The 19,715-nt window shown below is 34.0% G+C and overlaps 1 protein-coding gene across 2 annotated transcripts in view; it reads right to left on the reverse strand.

Moving 5' to 3' along the window:
- The window catches only part of LOC128981972 (glycolipid transfer protein), a 56,073-nt gene that overhangs the window by 6,914 nt on the left and 29,444 nt on the right, over positions 1 to 19,715 (reverse strand). For both annotated transcript variants that reach the window (XM_054400997.1, XM_054400999.1), the window contains exons 3-4: positions 11,925 to 12,043; positions 1,588 to 1,726 (exon numbers count right to left, since the gene is read on the reverse strand). In XM_054400997.1, the coding sequence (XP_054256972.1) occupies positions 1,588 to 1,726; positions 11,925 to 12,043 (258 nt within the window). The remainder of the gene's footprint in view (positions 1 to 1,587; positions 1,727 to 11,924; positions 12,044 to 19,715) is intronic.

Here is a 19,715-nt window from a genome sequence, read left to right on the forward strand (position 1 = left end):
TCTTTTCAGGAACACCCACCAGACCCCCGGAATCTCCCACCCCTATCTTATCCTGGCTACACTACTGACATGTGAACTAAGAGGCCTGGCTTATTTTTATATTAAACTAGCAGAGCACCTGTCCTTCGTACGGGGTTGGCATATAAGTATATAATGCTTATTGCAGTTATACTCAAGTTTTGCATTTGCAGTTGGGGAGGACACAGTTGGATAAAATTTGTTTCTATAAATTTACGGTATGATATAGTATAAAACATCTACCATAGCCATAATGTTCTACCACTGCACCTAAACAATAGAAAAAAATAATTATCAAACAGTTACACAATATCACAAATTATTCATTAATTTAAAAACATAAGCATAACTGTAAACAATCCTACTTTGACAGTTCTCATTGTGTATCACAGCTTTTTGTTGCTGCTTATTTCAAATTAGCTGTTGTCATATATGCAAAAACAGAATAATAATAGTGCTTCAACCTGTCAGGAAACCTTATAACTTTTTAATGCTATTGCATATAAAGTTGAAACAGCTGACTAAATTCTTTAATTCTTTTGAAATATGAATACTCATATCGTTAACATGGAGAACTGCAGAGCCACTGGGGTGGAGTCCGGAAGGAATTTTGAGATAAAAATAGGACTTTATGTTAATCGGTTATGTTAGCTATCATCATGCCAAATTTTAGCCCAATCTGTCCTGTAGTTATTGCGTGATTGAGCAACACATAAACACACAAACTCACAAACTTTCAGATTTAAAATATAAGTAATCTTACTACTGTAATATTATAAATGTGAATGTTTGTTTGTTTGTTTGAAGTTCAATCACGCTTTAACTACTGGTCGGATTGGGCTGAAATTTTGTATGATGATAGCTCACATTCCCGATTAACATATAGGCGTATCCGTATCTCAAAAATCCTTTCGGGCTCCGCCCCAGTGGCTCTGGAGTTTTCCATGTTAACCTTATGAGTATTCATATTTAAAAGGGATTTTTGTCAGCTGTTTAAATTACTCAAGTTGTTTTATGATATTCAATGTTATTAAAAGTTATAAGGTTCACCAACAGGGTGTAGCACTTATACATTTTTTCATTTATGACAACATAGCTAATTTGAAACTGTGATGCTCAATGAGAACTATTAAAGTTGGACTATTAAAGTTGGAACTATTTAAGTTGGTGTTAAAGTTGGATTACAGTTAAGCTTATGTTTTTAATTTATAAATGATGTTTTGATATTGTGCAAATATTCGATGATTTACTTTTTCATTGTTTAGGTGTAGTGGTAGAACATTATGGCTATCGTAAATGTGCTATACTATAGCTTCCGTAAATTAAAAGAACAAAATTTTCTCAAACCGTGTCCTCTTCCATTGCAAACACAAAGCATTTTAACTGCAATAAGCATTTTATACTTTTAAGCCAACCCCGTACGAAGGACGGGTATTCAGCTAGTATAATATAAGATAAGATCGTTGTCTAATGGTGTACTGTAAATTATTCACTGTATTGACATATTAAAAAGGAAAAGTTACAAATGTACCGTAACTATAAAATAATTCAAATTCAGATATGACTCACAGAAAAAAGAAGCTGAAGAGGCCACTTGTGATACGTAATGAGTGTTTCTCTATAAGCTGTCTTAAGCAAACCTACGAGCTCTTCACTGGATCCATCTTCAAGAACTAACTCAAAAAACCTCAGAATCATATGAAGAGCTCTGCAGACACGATAAAAGGGCATATGAGTTAAAAGATATACTCTTTGATAAATATTTAATAAATTCACATAACTTTTCAGCAATTCATTCATTGTATTAAGGAATATCTAATAATAATCCATAGTTTCTAGTCCCTGAGCTGATCCATGACTAAATCAATGAATTACCTTCAACAACTAGCCCCTGCAGAGTAACAAATGTTACAACAGTTTCAGCATCACTGTGCCATCATCAAAATAACTCAGAATTTGCAATAGTATTGTAAATCAGATTAAGGAACCAAGACCAAGAGAGCAAAGTACAGTTGATATCGCCGCCGCCAACACGTCAAAGCAAGGCTGACTCCAGTCAGCTACTTGCTTGAGTGCGAGAATGTTTACGTTACTCAAAAGGCCTGTGTTTTTAAAACCCATTTTTACCATGCATGTGTTCTGAGTGACATTTTTATATTTTTGTGTGTTAAAGCCTTATGTCTTAACGTCTTAAGATGGCATAGTCATGCTGAAATGTCCGTAACATTTGTTACACTGCAGGGGCTGATTGACAAAGGTATTCATTGATTTAATCTAATAATACTCTTCAAATTACATTTATAAACCCATAAACAATAAGGTAAATACAATTAGAGATGTAGAATACTCGGGTATTTATAACCCGGGTATTTTTTTAAATGAATAAATTATTTAGCTACATGCCACACATAAGAGTTGATTTGGTATTTTTCCTTTAAATAGCATAGGAATTTTTAGATTTTGTAAATTTAATTTTAGTTGATCAAATAAAATTAGGAAATAAAAACGTATAATGCAAATCATGTAAATAGGTACAACTAGACGTAGGTTCAACTGGTCGCATCCGTACAAGCTAGGTGATACTACTTGTCAGTGGCATACACGTCTAGTTGTACAGTCAATGGTTGACCTACGTCTAGTTGTACCTATGTCTAGTTGTACCTCTTAAAAATCTGCAGGTACAACTTGTCGGGTGTGCCACCGTCTACTTGTACCTACGTCTAGTTGTACCTACGACTAGTTATCCCTAGGTCTATGAGGTACAACTAGACGTAGGTTCAACTAGACAGCGGTACAACGAGACACGGTCCCAGTTTAACCCTGGAGCGGTGTCTTTGGTCTGTGAGTCCGATGACGTAATATTTCCAAGTTCCTGCTCCCCTCGCTAGGGTGCAGGACTTGTGTCTCCTGCTACCTTCCTACCTCGACCCAGTCTACCACAAGATGCAAGGGCGTAATTTTGAGGTTACAGATTCGTCTGCAATTGTGTACTTTGGTCCCCTACACCGAAGACACCTAAGGTGTGATTGGTCCAACAGACCGAAGACATCTAAAATGAATAATAGTAGGCTACTATAATAATAATACTATGTATAATACTATAATGTTATACTTTTAATGTAAAATTATATAATACTAATAATTTAACATGGTTTATTAATTGTATTTCCATAGTTATATACATAGAATATTCATAAATACAAAGACAGTCTCACAGTCCGAAGACACCAAAGGTGTAGACTAATCAAAGTCGCCATTACTCTATGGGTAAAAAGGCATTATTTGAAGTCTCGGTCAAACATTAAAAATAGACGGATTATGATGGTTATGTTTTTTTACATTATATAAAATTACAGTCTATAAATATATTATATTTTATACAGTCTATAAGATTTCATAATATGTCAGTAAAGGCTTTAGTAATTTAAAAACAGTATTTAAAAATGTTTTACTTGATCAACTTTTGATAAATGTATTAATTTATTCAAAAATAGTTTACCAACACTCAGAGGGGTTTAATTTCACGATAAATTATACGATAAACCCCATAAAAATATAAACATTATTACAACAATTACAATAACGTTATTAAATAAAATTTTTACTATAGTAGGCTAATAATAATTTACAAAGTTTTATCTCTTAATGATTATAGCTATACAAAAATAAAAAATAAAATCTAAAACGGTCTCACAGACCGAAGACACTTAATGTGTGATAAAAATCAAGACACCAGTCTAGGGTTAACTAACAGCTGGTTGCAAACTGTCACTGAAATGTTTATGTTACAACTAATTTGTTTACAAAAATATCAATCGTCGGTGTTTGCGCCTACATATTATTTCACTTTGAAATTTAGTTTTTTTTTTCTTACTGTTAAGGATTTGCGTTATCAGAATATGCTAATTTTTAACTTTGCATCTCAAACACTTGTGTATACGCTAGTTAAGTTTTGTCATAAATGCAGTCTGTATAAGTATATGCCATGAAAATGTTAATTGATCCTTGGGAAATATTTGTTCAGCAAACTATCGTTCACCATCGTTACGAGTTAATACTTTTACTTGATGTTCAAATGTGTGTATGTCGGCAGACCAAAGTTTTGCTATGGTTAGAAATGAAAATGTCAACCCGTGTAGACAGTCTCTATAACATTGTCCAATAAGCTGCAGGGTGTCAGTAGGAACCAAAATGGATTCACGCCAAAACTATCCCAGCAGTACTGTATGGTTTAGAAACTTGGGCACAGACCAAAGAACGAAAAAAACATAATTTCTGGGTTCGAAAATAGAGTGCGAAGAAAATATACGGACCAGTTCAAGATAACGGAGGTTGAGATACGAAAGAACAGAGAGCTAAGAGAAATGTATAAACACCAGGTAAATGGGTGCTTTACGAAAGTAAACGGTTTAGATGGGCAGGCTATGCATGGTGGAGAAAAGATACATTTAACTTTCAAAAGAACATAAGAAGAGGCAGGGGATTGAAGAGAATGGGACGCCAGAATCCTCTTAAGGTTTCAGTGGCCACAGAGGTAAGATAAGGTTCGGTAAGTAAAATATTCAATGGAATGTGGTATGTAGCTACAGTACTCAATAACTATGAGTGTGAATCGGCCGCCAATCTCACTTCAAGGCTTTTCAAATCGACACAATTGGTGTTTGATTGTAGCATTTAAAAATGCATATCGTATAGGCCTATAATAGAACGAAAGAAATTGGTGGTTACGTGATATTTGTTTACAAGATGATTTTCCCCATTAAAACTGCCAGTATTTGTTTTTATGCCTGTAAACTAGCTGTTATGAATCATATTCAGTTTTAATTGACTACTTTATTTCCGTACCTAGAACGGGCCAACAAATCGTATATATTAAAACATGAGAGGGTTTTTCTTATTTCAAGATTCTGACTCATCCACTTGACAGATTTTCATGATTTTTGTGTTGAAAGAAAGATGATTTTAAAAGAGGGAATGTCAAAGCCATAACTTTAGTTTGTGTTTGATTTTTTTTAGAAATTTAGTTTTAACTTATTAAAAAGGTTTAGCAGCTGACACTACCGTTTTAAGTTTGTTTTAATGTAATTTAGTTTTATTAACAGCTGGTTTCAAACTGTCACTAAAATGTTTACGTTACTACAAGATGTTTACAAAAATATTGATTGGTATTACATTTTTACAATTTTACTAAATGTAGTTTTTTTTTTACCAAAAAAGATTTGCGTTTTCAGGAAATGTGTAATTGAACTAGATATATATCCTAAATAATTATAACAATTATAATTGTAACAATTATTATGGTAATTGTATTTATTTATACAATTTGTAATAATTGTGAAGTTTTCGTTATAAGTATAATCTTTGTTAATATTAGTTTATGCTGGGTAAATTTGAACTCATGTTCGGGAAGTATTTTTACCTACGGCCGTTTTTTAAACTAGCTGTTTTAGTTCAGTTCTTAGCATTGAAAAGATTCACTTAACAGCATTGTTTACTTACTTATCGGCATTGTTTTTTTACTTGACAACACGGGTAACGGACCAATGAGGTTCAAGGATTGAGAGAAAAGAAGTAAAAGTGTAATGCTTCAAACTTCAACTAATCATCTGGTCAGGCCAATTTAATTATTGAGTGGTGCCATTAGTTTTTGGTACAATGATGCGTTGCATCACTGTCAGTGGCAATGAGAGGTTATAAACGAAAACATAACCTGTCTTATAAGTTAAGATTAGGGAGGGATTGTTAGTAGTTAAAAAAACTGTCATAGTTAAAGTAGTGTACAACTCTCGTAAATAGTCTTAACAAAACTTGTTAAATTTCTACTCGTGTCGCTAACACTATCTTTACACGATCGTTGCACAAACTACTATTTCAGCAAACTATCTGTATACTACTGTATATTAAGCTTAAGTTAAAGTAGTTTGTGTGTTGATAGTTCTTTTTATGTTAATGGTGAGTACTGATTTGATTCCACTAATTTTACTATGATAAAAGTTCACATTTTGTATAAGAAAATAGAAAGTAGGCTTTTATTAAATCACAATCTGTAGGCCTAAGTAAAAATAAACAATTCAACAAGTAAACAAAAGAATAAAATTTGAGCACATGTTAGAAATAAAATTTAAATAAAACATATGTTATCACCTCCTCCTCTATCTACTGTGCTGCGGCACTTTACGAAGAATCAGTTGATCAACATGTCTTCTAATTACTCGCCCATCTTCCAGCTATAGCTTATAGGGAATAAGCTATTACTGTAGTACTCATGGTAAGACCTGGACCCGGGACCGATTTACTTTTTTGTTTTGAGGTCCCTAGAGGCCAAAAACACCATCCGGTCAAACTCATCTATATGGTATACAGGGTGCGGCAAAAGTCAGTATACCGAAAAAGCAGTTAAACTGTAGCTAGCATTAAACATAACTATAAAAGTATAATTTTAATATACCTGTTAGAGAAGCTGCTCAAAGTGACCACCATCATTGTCTATACACTTGTAGCACCTTTTCAACACTGACTTACAGATTTTGTTGCATAGTTGTGGTGTGGATAAAACATCAAAATGTTTTGTTATTAATTCTTTTAATTTTCTAAACATTGAGGTTTCTCCGAAAACACATGTTCTTTTAACAAACCCCACATACTGAAATCGCACGGAGTTAGGTCTGGGGACCTAGCAGGCCACTCAATAGTTCCTCTACGTCCTATTCATCATCAAAGTTATCATTTAAAAATGCTCGAACATTTATTCCATAGTGTGGAGGTGCTCCGTCTTGCTGGCAAATAATCTAACGACGACGCAACTGTTCAAAAGTGGGACTGTTTTCCAACTCTAAGAACACATCTAACATCCGTATAATCACGATCGAATTTCCACCAATTTTTAAAAGAAAAACTCGTTGCTCTAAAGTTAGTTTACGATTCATGATTAAAAACACCAATAATAGAAGTTAATAATACAAGCACTACACTCACCAACTTAACTTCACTGTCACTAGTGACATACTAACAAAACAAACATTCATCGATAAGATAAAGAATAAACAAAGACAAAATCAACCCCACGACTAGACGTCAGATTAGATAAGGAATAACACTGAGATAATAATAGCGCGAGAGATAAACAGTGACGCTCACCGGCCTGCAGCGGTATACTGACTTTTGCCGCACCCGGTATATATGTGACCGTCCATTAGTACGATAACTCGAGCAAAAATTATCCGATTTTGATTCAATTTTGTACAAACGTATAAACCTACATTTATTTGAACGAGTTTGTGAACCAGCATGATTGGACTATGGGAACGGGGGTTTATGGGGGGTTTTATGGGGGTAAAAATAAGTTGTTCCCATTTTTGACCCTAAAAACACAAATTTTTACAATTTCTTTCCAAACCATTTTGTAGAGCTTAAAAAAACAAATAATTTAGTATATTGAACCATTATTATGCGCCTAATGGTTACAAAGAAAATTCCTAAAAATTGTAAATTTAAAATTCCCATATTATTCTTATGGAGAATAAGTCATATGTTGTAGTTTGCGTATTTATGAACATATTTTGATCAAATTTAGAAAAATACATTCATTTCTTACTAAACTACAGTATTAACATTTTACAACAAAAAACACTTTTGTACCCTCCCTGTTGCAGCAAACCTAAGTACTCGTTAAACTAATTTTATTTAAATAGGGTATAATGTGATATTTTTAAGGAGACATTTTAGTGTAGATCCAATATGGGAATTTGCTAAGTCTGCAGGTTTGCTGCGGCGGGGGTATTTAGTTATATAGCCCAAGTACCACTTGGACGATCTAATGATATTCCCGCACTTGCACTTTATCTCCAACTTTGAAATTCCTTTTTATACCAACTTGGAGTCCCTTTTTCTGATATTTGTTCGGTTCTATTGGAACAATTATTCCGAGGTTTGTTTCTACACAACTTCCAAACATTAGGTGATATGCTGATGTATCAGTTGAATTCGGGGACTGCCTGAGTTGCATTAGAAGTCTTTGGATTTTATTTTGCAGTGAACCCTTTTCTCCCTCCATGGATTTTAACGCCTTCTTGACAGTCTGCGCGTATCTTTCAGCCAGGCCGTTTGAGTTTGGGTGGTATTGTGCAGTTGTTCTGTGAATAATCCCACATTCATTCATGAAGTTTTTGAACTCTGCTGAAACAAACTGTCTTCTATTATCTGAAACTAAGATGTGAGTTAACCCAAAAGTTTAAAAGATTTTCTGTAATTCTTGGACTGTCCATGTACTTGTAGTTGATCATGTCTGTATCACCTCCATCCACTTACTAAAAGCATCCACTAATATCAGGTACTGTTGGCCATCTGTTGGTCCTAAGAAATCAAGGTGCACCCTCTCCTATGGATTAGAAGGTTGTTCCCATGGATGGATAGTTTCTTCTCGGGTTGTTGCATTTTTTAATGCATTGTCGACATTCAGCTACCAACCCTTTAGTCAATCACAATCATCTTAAATGGACAGCTCGTTATTGTTAAATCCATATTGCTCGACAAATTGTCCTGATTTTAAGACCTGTAGGACTGGACCCAACACAGAATCGTTGAGAGTTTCCTTAGCCACCACGGTACTGTTGATATTGAGTGTTTCCAATTGGTTTATGTGGTATTTAGAGAGATCATCTATACAGAATGTTCTTGTACAACTTCGATAGGGAAACGTGTGAGATAATCTGCATTGCAAATGATGAGCGGTTTGCCTGTACTCTATGTCATAGTCGAACCCGGAGAGAAAGTGAGCATAGTTGAATATCCGTGTTGCCGAGATTGTTGGTAAGGCCTTTGCTGGATTAAAATTGATACTTGTGGTTTGTGATCCGTAATCAAAGTAAATTTGGGCCATAATAAAATGGGAAAAACTTTTTTAGGCTCCCGTATAATCCCAGGGCTTCCTTATCGAGTTGAGAGTATTTTTGTTCTGATTTTGTCAAAGATTGGGAGGCCAAGGCAATTGGTCTGTCTGTTCAATCCCTATAGCAGTGGGACAGAACGGCTACCACGCCTACCGGCGAAGCATCAGAAGCTAAGACCAGAGGCAAGCTAGGATCAAAGTAAACCAAAACGTCGTCACTTGTGATAATTTCCTTATAATCTTCTGAAAACTCTTTTCACAAGATGAATTTCAATTGAAAGTGTTTCCTTTTCGTAGCAGGAGGTTCAACGGATGTATTAGTGTTCCCAGATTCTTTATTAATTTGTCGTAATAATTTGCTAGGCCTAGGAAAGTTTGGAGTTCAGACACGTTTTCTGGCCTTTTACATTTCAGAATGCTCTGTATCTTAGTATCTGACTTGTGTAGGCCTTTGCTATCGATCACATGACCTAAATACTCAATTTTGGTTTGGAAAAACTTGCATTTGTCTCTATTTAGCCTCAAATCATTTATTTTCAGTCGTTCGAACACCTGTTCCAGTCGTTGAAGAAGCAGTTTCCGGTTAGATCCTTGGATAATTGCGTCGTCGAAGTAACATTGTACACCTTCTATGTTATGTAATGTTTTGTCCATGAATCTCTGCTATAAAAAACGTGCCACTTTTCTCCAAACATTAATCTGTTCACCTTAAACAGTCCTTTCTGAGTACTGATTGTTTGCATTATGGCACTGTCTTCGTCCATCTCCAGGTACAAGTATGCATTACTGATCATGTCATTAGATTAATTATTAAATAATTGTACTGAACTCAAGAAAGGTTGTTTATTTCTAATTTAACAAAAACTCAATCAAAATATAAAAACAATAACACAAAACATATGTAGAAAAATTACCATATGTTATAAACATATTAACTACTATCAAGAGTACAAAATATCTTTACGCCACACTACACTATTTTGACGAACTTCCCATGCAAGGATTTAGTTCAGAAAACAGCTGTTTGCAGCCGGCTTAATCAAATGGGGTTTCATTTGGTACTACTGTATTGTAATGAGTTTTACCGGACACCAACCAGCTGATTATACTGTATTTGAGTGGCAATGAGTGGTTATAACAAAAACATAACCACTCTTAAGAGGTTATGACTAGTGATTTTTAGTCCTTTAGTTGGTGGTAATATATAAGGATTTGAACGGATTTAGTAGTATGGCGTAAACTATCGTACGTCACTCGTCCAAAATGTGTTTACCGGACTCGTATGGTAATCCCGTACTCGACTTCGTCTCGCACGGGAACGACCACACTCGACCGGTAAACACTTATTTTCAGGACTATTAATGTAATATACTATTTCACAATGCATCTGTGACGTGATGTGATCGATCCGAGGTATAGGGTAGTGTTCGTCTTTGACTTTGTTCAAAGATTGTTTTACTTCTTTGTTCGGTTTCATTAAGCATCTTGCTAAGTGACCAAAACGTTTACAAAAGTTGTATTCTGCATTTTTGAGCTGACATTGATGTGCTCTATGTGAATCATCACCACATCTATAGCATTTGTTCCTCAGTTCCTCAAAACGAGATTGATACTCAGAGAGTTGTGTATTGTTAGATTTACTTGACTTATTTTCCTGCTGTTACTTGGTGTACTTCCTTTTTAATTTTCATTTATCTTTACTATTCTGCTCTCACTTTTCGCTAGTTCCAATGTAGCTGCCTTTTCGATTACTTCTTTAAATGGTTGCAATAGTTTATCTTCTTCAAGTTGAAGACGTACATCAGAGTCTTTTAGTCCCCTGAGAAACTGCATGCGAAGTAGAATTTCAGATACCGATTCATTACAATTTGTAGAAGTAAACTGGCATTCGACACTGAGCTTTTCAAGAGCATTTGCGTAAGCTTGTACAGATTCATTACATAGTTGAGTACGTGTTGTAAATTTATGATGACAAGCCCAAATACCGGGTTTTGGTTCTAGTTGAGCCATCAACAGATGAATCAATTCCTCATATGACTTGTTATATGGATCATCTGGTATGCAAAGATCGTAGAGCTGTTCATGTATTTGTGGGGTGATTGCTTGTAAAAATAAATCTACTTTGACCTTTGGACTTAAGTTTCCCTGTAGTTTTGTGTATTTTTCAAAGCGCCGAGTGAAATTTTGAAAACTGTCCTCTTGTGTATGTGGCTGGAGAGGAATATTAGATACATTTTGAGATATTGTAGAAGCAGCCATTGCAGTTTGTGTTTATTCTTTTCTGCTTCAAAGGAATGTTTGTATCTCTCCATATAGTTCTTCTAACTGCCATCGAATTTCTAATTCACTTTCTACTGAATTTGTGTGAAGTTCAATATTTTATTGTGTTGTTTCAATTTCGTTCCATATTGGTGAAAGTTTATCTGTGTAGTAAGTGCATTTATATTGAGAATATTCACATGTAGGTAAATGATCCTTGAGTTCGCTCAATTGTAGTTCTAGTAATTTACTTTTCTTTGAATACAAGTCAAATTCTTTTCTACTTACCATTTTACTCGTCGCCATTGTTGATTCCACTAATTTTTCTAATAAAAGTTCACATTTTGTATAAGAAAATAGAAAGTAGGTTTTTATTAAATCACAATCTGTAAGTAAACATAAACAATTCAACAGGTAAACAAAACAATAAAATTTGAACACATGTTAGGAATAAAATGTAAATAAAGCATATGTTAACAGTGAGTTTATGTCATTTATTTCATATTCAAAATTATTTCAAACATTTTCCATCACAATTAGTAAAAAACTAAGTTTTCACTTAAGGTACTTGTTTTTCACTAATCGTGATGGAAAACGCCTGCAGTAATTTCTTAATAACAAGTAAGTTTTATTGTTCCACCATGCTATTAAAATAATTTATCATGGTATTAAAATAGACAAATAAGAGCATTCTGAAGGCATTTGATCAAGCTATTTCTATATATTACCACTTAATCGATTGTCTGACTATACTAAGGACCTTCTTAACCACAGTAATGCATCAGTGGCTAGTATTCCTCCAGCAGACTTCTCAGTGAGAATTAAATCGTTGAGATTACTATGACGCTCTAGGTCTGTGTTGTACACCTGGTTGATCTTCTGAAAATAAAACATTGAATTCAGTAAGGCCTCGGCAATTACAACGTGGTGGCTATAAAAAGGAGGCCTAATGATGTGTCATGTGACTCTAATGTCATCTCTTTAGTTTTGAACATGGTGCTGAATAAAAATCTGTGAAAAATGTTTATCCATATATAAAACCCAAAGTACCCATGCACTTTTGAGAAAACTACAAGTCACACCCCCATAAACCATATAGCTACTTAAAATGTTCGTCATGACGAGAAACCTTGCGCAAAACTATCCATTATTTCATAAATTACCCATTAAGGTCGTAATTGCTTTCCAAAGGGAACTTTCCATATACTTAATGTTAAAAATACCTCAGCTGTACTTTATTTGTATGTTATTCTTTCAATTTACTACCTTATTAAAATCAGGTGTGATTATTTGTTTGTGTATTACTGTATTCTGTTTTGTTTATTTTTCAGCTTAACTTAACCAATCAATAGTTTTATTAATACTTATGAAGTCAAACATGATGAAGCCCGTGGGTAACAGCTAGTCTAGTATAATGATTACGTGCCGGGTGCGACCGTGCCAGATGCGATCCAGCAAATATCGTGCCAGTAGCAACCCTGCTAGTAGCTTGAATGCCCCTAGCGACCCATTGTTTCATAGAGGATTTTCACAATATTTTGCTCAAACCGATATTAATATATTACTAGCTTATAAACAACCCCTATACACATTTCGGTAATATGTACCACCTGCCAGCTACCCTATATCGGCCTAAGGAGTTATTCATTATATATCTAGTTTCCAGCTGCTACCACAAGAAGTTTGGGGGGTTGGACTAAAAGCAATTTATTTATTTATTTATTTATTTTCCAATAATCACATAACATCATATTCAGACAGGTGATTCGTCATTGTTACAATATTTTATAGTCTCTATTATACTAAAATTATTACTAAAATAAATTTCATTGCTGAGCCTTAACATCTACATAGCTTCCATATATTCCTCCAATGAGAAGAAGGCCTTCTCCAAAAGAAAGTTTTTTAACTTCTTTTTGAATTTAGGGAATGAATCAGTGTCCCTAATTGAAGAAGGTAATTTGTTATATATTTTTGGGCCCATGTACTGAGGAGATAAATGGAATACTTTAAGTCTGTGTTGAACTGGTTTTATTTTGTTTTTAAATCTAGTGTTGTGAGGATGGGCATGTTGATCTTCCATGAATGTGTCAAAATCTTTTTTAACCATTAAAGCTAGTTTAAAGATATAAGAACTATACAAAGTAAGAATTTTAAACTGAATGAAAAACTCTTTACTGTGAGTAATTCGAGACACTTTCGCTAAGACTCTAACTGCTCTTTTTTGGAGGATAAAAATTTGTTCGGCATGACTAGAAGAACCCCATACCGTTAAACCGTAATTCATAATGGAGGAAAAATAAGCGTGGTATACTGCTAATTGTGTGTCTAAATTTGTAGTATGTCGAATTACCCGAAGAACAAGTATAGCTGATCTGAGTCTCTTTGATAGATTCTTAATGTTTGTTTGCCAATTAAGTTGCCAATCTATATCAATTCCAAGGTAATTAACTGAGTTTTGAGAATATATTGATGTTTGGTTTGAATTTACAACAATGTCTCTATTCTCATTAGCAACTGAAAAGTGAATTAGTTGTGTCTTTGACACATTCATAGATAGACCATTTACTGTGAACCAGTCCCCGAGGAGTTGAAACTCATTAGTAATTAAGTCTTGCTTAAAATCCAATGTTTTTTGTTCGGTGCAGATTAAAGCAGTATCATCTGCATATTGAAAAGTATGCATTTTTGTAACATTACATAAATCATTTACATAAATTAAAAATAAACAAGGTCCAAGAATGGAACCTTGAGGAACTCCGTAGGGTGTGTAACCCCACTCTGACTTATATTTGGTTTGGCATTTCTGTAATATAATTCTTTGTTTACGGCTTTTTAAATATGAAATGAACCATTTTAATTCCACATTTTTTATTCCATGTCTACTTAATTTTTCTAGCAATATATCATGATCAACACAGTCAAAAGCCTTGGACAGGTCACACAGCACACCTATTGTGCGCTGCGACCCGTCCAAGGCCTCTGCAATGCAGTTAATCATCCTGGTAATAGCCTTTTCAGTACTGGATTTTGAGCGGAAACCAAACTGAGATGGATTTAGTAAATTATTTTGTTCCAAATAATCTGTAAGTTGAGTTTTCACAATTTTTTCAAAAACTTTGGAAAAACAGGGCAAAAGAGCAACTGGTCGGTAGTCAGAAGGATTGTTAACATCACCCTTTTTAAAAAGAGGTTTTATCTCTGCATATTTAAGTTTTTCAGGGAAAATTCCTTCCTCAAGGGACTGATTCACTAGTGTGCAGAGAGGTTGTTCAATAAGTTTAAAAACTCTACTAATAACAAAGAGGGGAATTTCGTCCCAACCTGAAGATTTAGTATTGCTAAGACTGGTAAAAACTTTTCTTAGATCCTGAACTGAAATTTTCCTAAATTTAAATTGTAAAGCAGAATTTTGAAGTCTAATTAAATGTTGACTATTGTTTAGTAGCTGAATGGATTTATCTTTATCTGTCATTTGGTTAGCAATTTGTGAAACATTTATAAAAAAATTGTTAAATTTATTTGCTATTGCCAATGCACTACCATATTGGTCGTTTCCATCATTCAATTGGATCTCAACCGGTGTGTCAGAGTTTTTTCTATTTAATCCAATTTCTTGTTTTACGACTGACCAAGATGCTTTACTTTTATTTTTGGACCTTTTAATAAAATCATCATTTGCCTTTAATTTAGCTAATGCAACGACTTTTTTGAAAGTTTTCCTGTAATTGTTGTAGTAAGTTAAAAATTGTGGGTTTCTATTCCATTTAGATTCCTGGTGCAATTTTCTTTTATTTTCTGCTGAAATTTTGATTCCTAAAGTAATCCAATTTTTCCTTTTTTGTGTTTTATTTGATCTTGTATTAACTGTTTTTGGAAAAACCTCATTAAATAAATTTAGAAATGTATTAAGAAAGTTGTTGTAGTTTGTATTTACATTTGGTGTGTTAATATCATAATGTGCATTCTTTAAAGCCATTTCGAAAGTTTTTAAATTTTGTTCTGTAAATTTACGAGTTAGTTCTTTGTTTTTACATCTAAGTATTGGAGAAGACCTTTTCTCAAATGACAATATCAATACTTTATGGTCTGATGCACCGATGTCTACAACTAAGCTACTAGTATTCTTAGCTCCGAGGTTAGAAAATATATTGTCAATGCAAGTACTAGAATTTTTAGTTACTCTTGTAGGTATAAATACATTTGGTACAAATCCAAAACAATCACAGATTTCAAAAACTTTACAGGTACTAGCTTTGTCAGATAACAGATTAATATTTAAGTCAGAAGATATAAAAACATTTTTAGATTTTGCCTCCAATGCCAATTTGTCGAGTAATAACTCAAATTTTTCTAAAAATATTTTATCAAAATTATCTCCAGGAATTCTATATATTGATACAAAGACCGAATTCCACTCCTTAACTTCTATAAATGACCCTTCAAAACAATATGGTTCATTCAGAAATTTCAAGTCATTTCTAATTTTGAAACTTAAATTTTTATCTATCATTAAACATGAGCCTCCTCTAGATTGATCAACTCTAGCATAAAAATCAGCAATTTTAAAATCATCTAAACTGTTTAATAAATTTATACATGTTGAATTTAGCCAATGTTCATTTAAAGAAATTACCTGAACCTTTCTTTGTTGACTTTCCAGGAAGAAAACTAAATCTAAATAATTATTTAAGAAGCCCTGGATATTAAAATGTAACAAAACAAAACTGTCATCAAGATTCTTTCCTAACTCATATTTTTTCTTGGACTCCTCAACCTGAACTACTTCTCTAAAAAACATTCTGTATTATTCCTAAGACTACTATTTACAATTTCACTCTCAAATACCATGGAATTAATATGTACAGGGGACTCATCTTCATCTTCACTCTCTATATCTACACTCACTTCACCAGACTGACTTTTTGCACTGCACAATACACTTTCTAGTGGTTTGTTGGGCTGCATCGATGCTTCAGGCTGCATCATCGTTTTCGCTGCTGCAACATTCAAGACGTTAGCTGCATTGTGTTCCTCCGTTGGTCTTTGACATTCTTCAAGTTGATTTGAGATTTCATTATGTAATGCTGTGACAAACGCTTCATGTGACCGCCCCCTCCAAAGAGTTCTTTGTGCTTTTTGGTCATAAGAAACTATGCAGACCTCAGCACCAGTAGCAAAATGAAATCTTACTAGGTTTTTAATGAAGTGACGAGGCTCAATCATATCCCTAACGCAACCCATTGCGGAGCAAAATAACTTTTTTAAACCTTTTCTTTTGAAATCTAGTTTCAGGTCACTGAAGGCAGCATCATAGTCCTGATTTCTTGGTTTTCCACAGTAGGAGTCTTTAGTTACCAAACTGTACACTAACGGGCCATTTTCCACCTTCTGGAGAGCTAGATTTTTTGTGACACAGTCAGAGATCTGAGGTCTGCCGAATCGTTCCCTGAAAGCCACTGCCACTCCCGCTGACATGTGTCGGGGGTTGTTAAAATCAGCAGAAATTGTATGAGCCAGTGCTACAGAGGTGTCATTTTGTATTTGATCAAACACAAGTCTCATATCTTTCTGAAGAACTGAGATTTTAGCATTTGGTGGTTTAGCATTTGGGTTGACTGTCTTTAATGAAGTTGAAGAAGAAGGCAGCAAAGGGAAGGCATTTGTGTCTTGTATATTGCCATTAAATTGCAATGTGGCTGGCTCAATACCAGGAGAGTCTGATGTACCTGGGCAGGTGAAGGACGGAACAAAGTTCACCTGTTTGGAGCATGAACTGCGCTCTCTATTGTGCCTAAGTATGGAACTGGTTAGGGCATTACTAAGTTTACGCTTCCCGTTGTAATTAAAGTGAAGTCCATGCTGAGTATGATCCCTTCTATAAAACCTAGTCTTCTCCATGATAACGATTCCAGGGCATCTATTGTGGGGTGCAAAAAAAGTGTTAATGAGATTGTTATTAAACTCAGAAATGCTTTTGTTTTGTGATGTTGTGTCATATCTCAGAGGAATTCCTGGGAACAGAACATTTGTTCTTTTGACGGTATCCAATAGTTTAGTTAGGTCAATTCTCTCTTTAGTACATGGTTCACTGAAATTGTTAGTGCCGCCCAACACTATTATGTAGTCTTTTACAGAAAAATGTTAACTGATCTTTTCCAAATCTTCAATTACTTCTTCAAATTTAGCATTTGGTTTTATGATTGACGATATTGAGAATCTCTTGCCAATTTTGTTGCTCATTAAGTCTGAAAGTTTTCTCCCATGACTATCTGAAAGAATTAATATTTTTGATTTTTTAGTTGTAGGTCCACAATTTATTTTGGTTTGACTATTCTTAATCTTCTTGCTATGTGAGGTGTATTCATTTTTTTCATTATAAGTACTGCATTGAGTTACATTTTGCAAGTCAATTAACTTTGTAAATCTATTTTTTAATGGTATGTCTGATGTACCTTTTTGTACAGTGAATGGAGTTGCTGGATTCCATGTAGAGATGTCTTTAAAAAAATCAAGTTCTTCGTGAGCCTTTTTTAGTTTTGATTCTACTGTCCTGAGCTCTTCTATCAAGCTTCGATTGTCGATTTCAAGGACTTGTAGACATGTGTTGAGGTCCTTATTTGATTCACCAATTCCATAGTCCGTTTTTTGTGCTTCAAGACATCTGATAGATTCTAGCATCTTAGCTGACTCTTCCTTTAATATCTTGCACTGTTCACATGGACTCTTGCGCAAATTTAATTCATTGATTAAACTGTCTTTTTCTGCTTCAGCTTGATCAATCAACGAAACCTTATGAGCCATCTCTGTTTTGATTTTATGTTCTAAGGCTTTGATTTTCAGACCAAGTTCGTACTTTTCCTTGTTGAAAAGGGAATTGCATTGTTCAAGTTGACTTTCTAATTGGGTAATCTTGTCATCAAGTTCCAATTTGGATTGAGAGTAATTTTGTCTTGCGTTATGCAACTCCTGTTTCAGCTTTTCATTTTCCTTTAGCAAAATATTACCTGCCTCAGCAGCCAGAATGAGTGAACTTTCTAAGTCTTCGTTTTCATCAGAATTCACACTTGTAACCTTTTTCTCTAAATCAACTATGCTGGAACTTTTTTCATGACTATTATGATTTGATGTTGAGTTACAATCAAGACACCTCCAGTCCAAATTTTCTCCTTTATAAATTTCATTATAATCACTATAAGGCATATTCAAACATTTTGTATGAAACCATTTGTGGCATATTCCTTTGCATTGTACAGCTGAAGACCTTACATTTCTTTTACACACACCACATTGGCTCATTTTAAAAACTTTATTATTATTTATATATATATATATATTTTTTTTAAATAATAATACTAAAGTCTTATTTTTATAATAAATTATCCAGTTAAATAAAGGATAACAGTGTCAATTTTATTTCATTAAAAAACCATGTAGCAAATAGTCATAACAAAATAGGTGCTGTAATTGTTTTAAGTCCATAAATAAAGATGATAACAAATCTTGATTAGGTCTCGGCTATGGGTACACTGGAACAAGTTAGTAGTGCCTTAAGCATGTATAGCATGTAATTATAAGCATGTATTAATAAGCATGTAAAGCAATGATAGCTTTACATGCTTATTTGACTAAAAAAATCTAAAATATTAGCTGTATAGATAGCTCCCTCATTAACTACAATATGAGCAGTATATACAATCAATTTGTACCCTTTCCATGCCTTGTTTGCTTATTTTTGCCTTGCCTTATATCCTTAGGCTATATTTTGTCGTGCCTTGTATGCTTATTCTAACTTACTGTATGCGTTCAAACTTCTTCTAAAATCCTACCCTGTAGCATCAAACCTAAGTAGTCGTTAAATATTAATCTTATTTCAACCGGAAATACATCTGATGTTTAAAGAAATATTTCAGCAAGGGTCCAATCAGACAATTGGGAATTTGTTTAGTCTGCAGGTTTGCAGAGGCGGGAGTGTTTATCGTACACTTAATTTTACGGCACATTGCTTTAAATGTTTTAGAGTGAAATTAAGTTGAGTTTTTGGAATAGAAGTTAATACTGTATAAAAAAATATATTTATTAATTGACTAACTGACTAATTACTGTGACTAGGGTGTCGCTAGAGGCACGTTAGAAAATTAACGGGTCGCATCCAGCACTGGTTGTATCTGTCACGGTCACACATCCGGCACGACACCAGTATAACAATCATTTGTTGATAATATTGGATCTTCTACAAACCAAATAAACACTGGCGTAATAGTAAATTTATTTTAAACCTATACACAATAAGACGAATAGAAAGAACCGCCAATTACTTTCTTGCCTAATTAAGAAAGAGGTTAAATTTTATATCAAATTTATAACAACATTGGTTGAGGCAACTGAACTAGGTTCTGGAAGCTGGAAGGTCTATAAGTAGGTATGACAACCTATACCAATTCTGGGAACCTATACCAACCTGGCACTTGTGGGAAGGTTATTACTATATTGCCGAGAGTACGTATCCCATCGCTTCTAAGAATTCTACTTCTTTGTACTGTGTAACTAG

The sequence above is a fragment of the Macrosteles quadrilineatus genome, unplaced genomic scaffold, assembly GCF_028750875.1.
Source record: "Macrosteles quadrilineatus isolate MER2022 unplaced genomic scaffold, UCM_ALF_1.0 Scaffold_1__1_contigs__length_201487025, whole genome shotgun sequence".
NCBI classification, from domain to species: Eukaryota; Metazoa; Arthropoda; class Insecta; order Hemiptera; family Cicadellidae; genus Macrosteles; species Macrosteles quadrilineatus.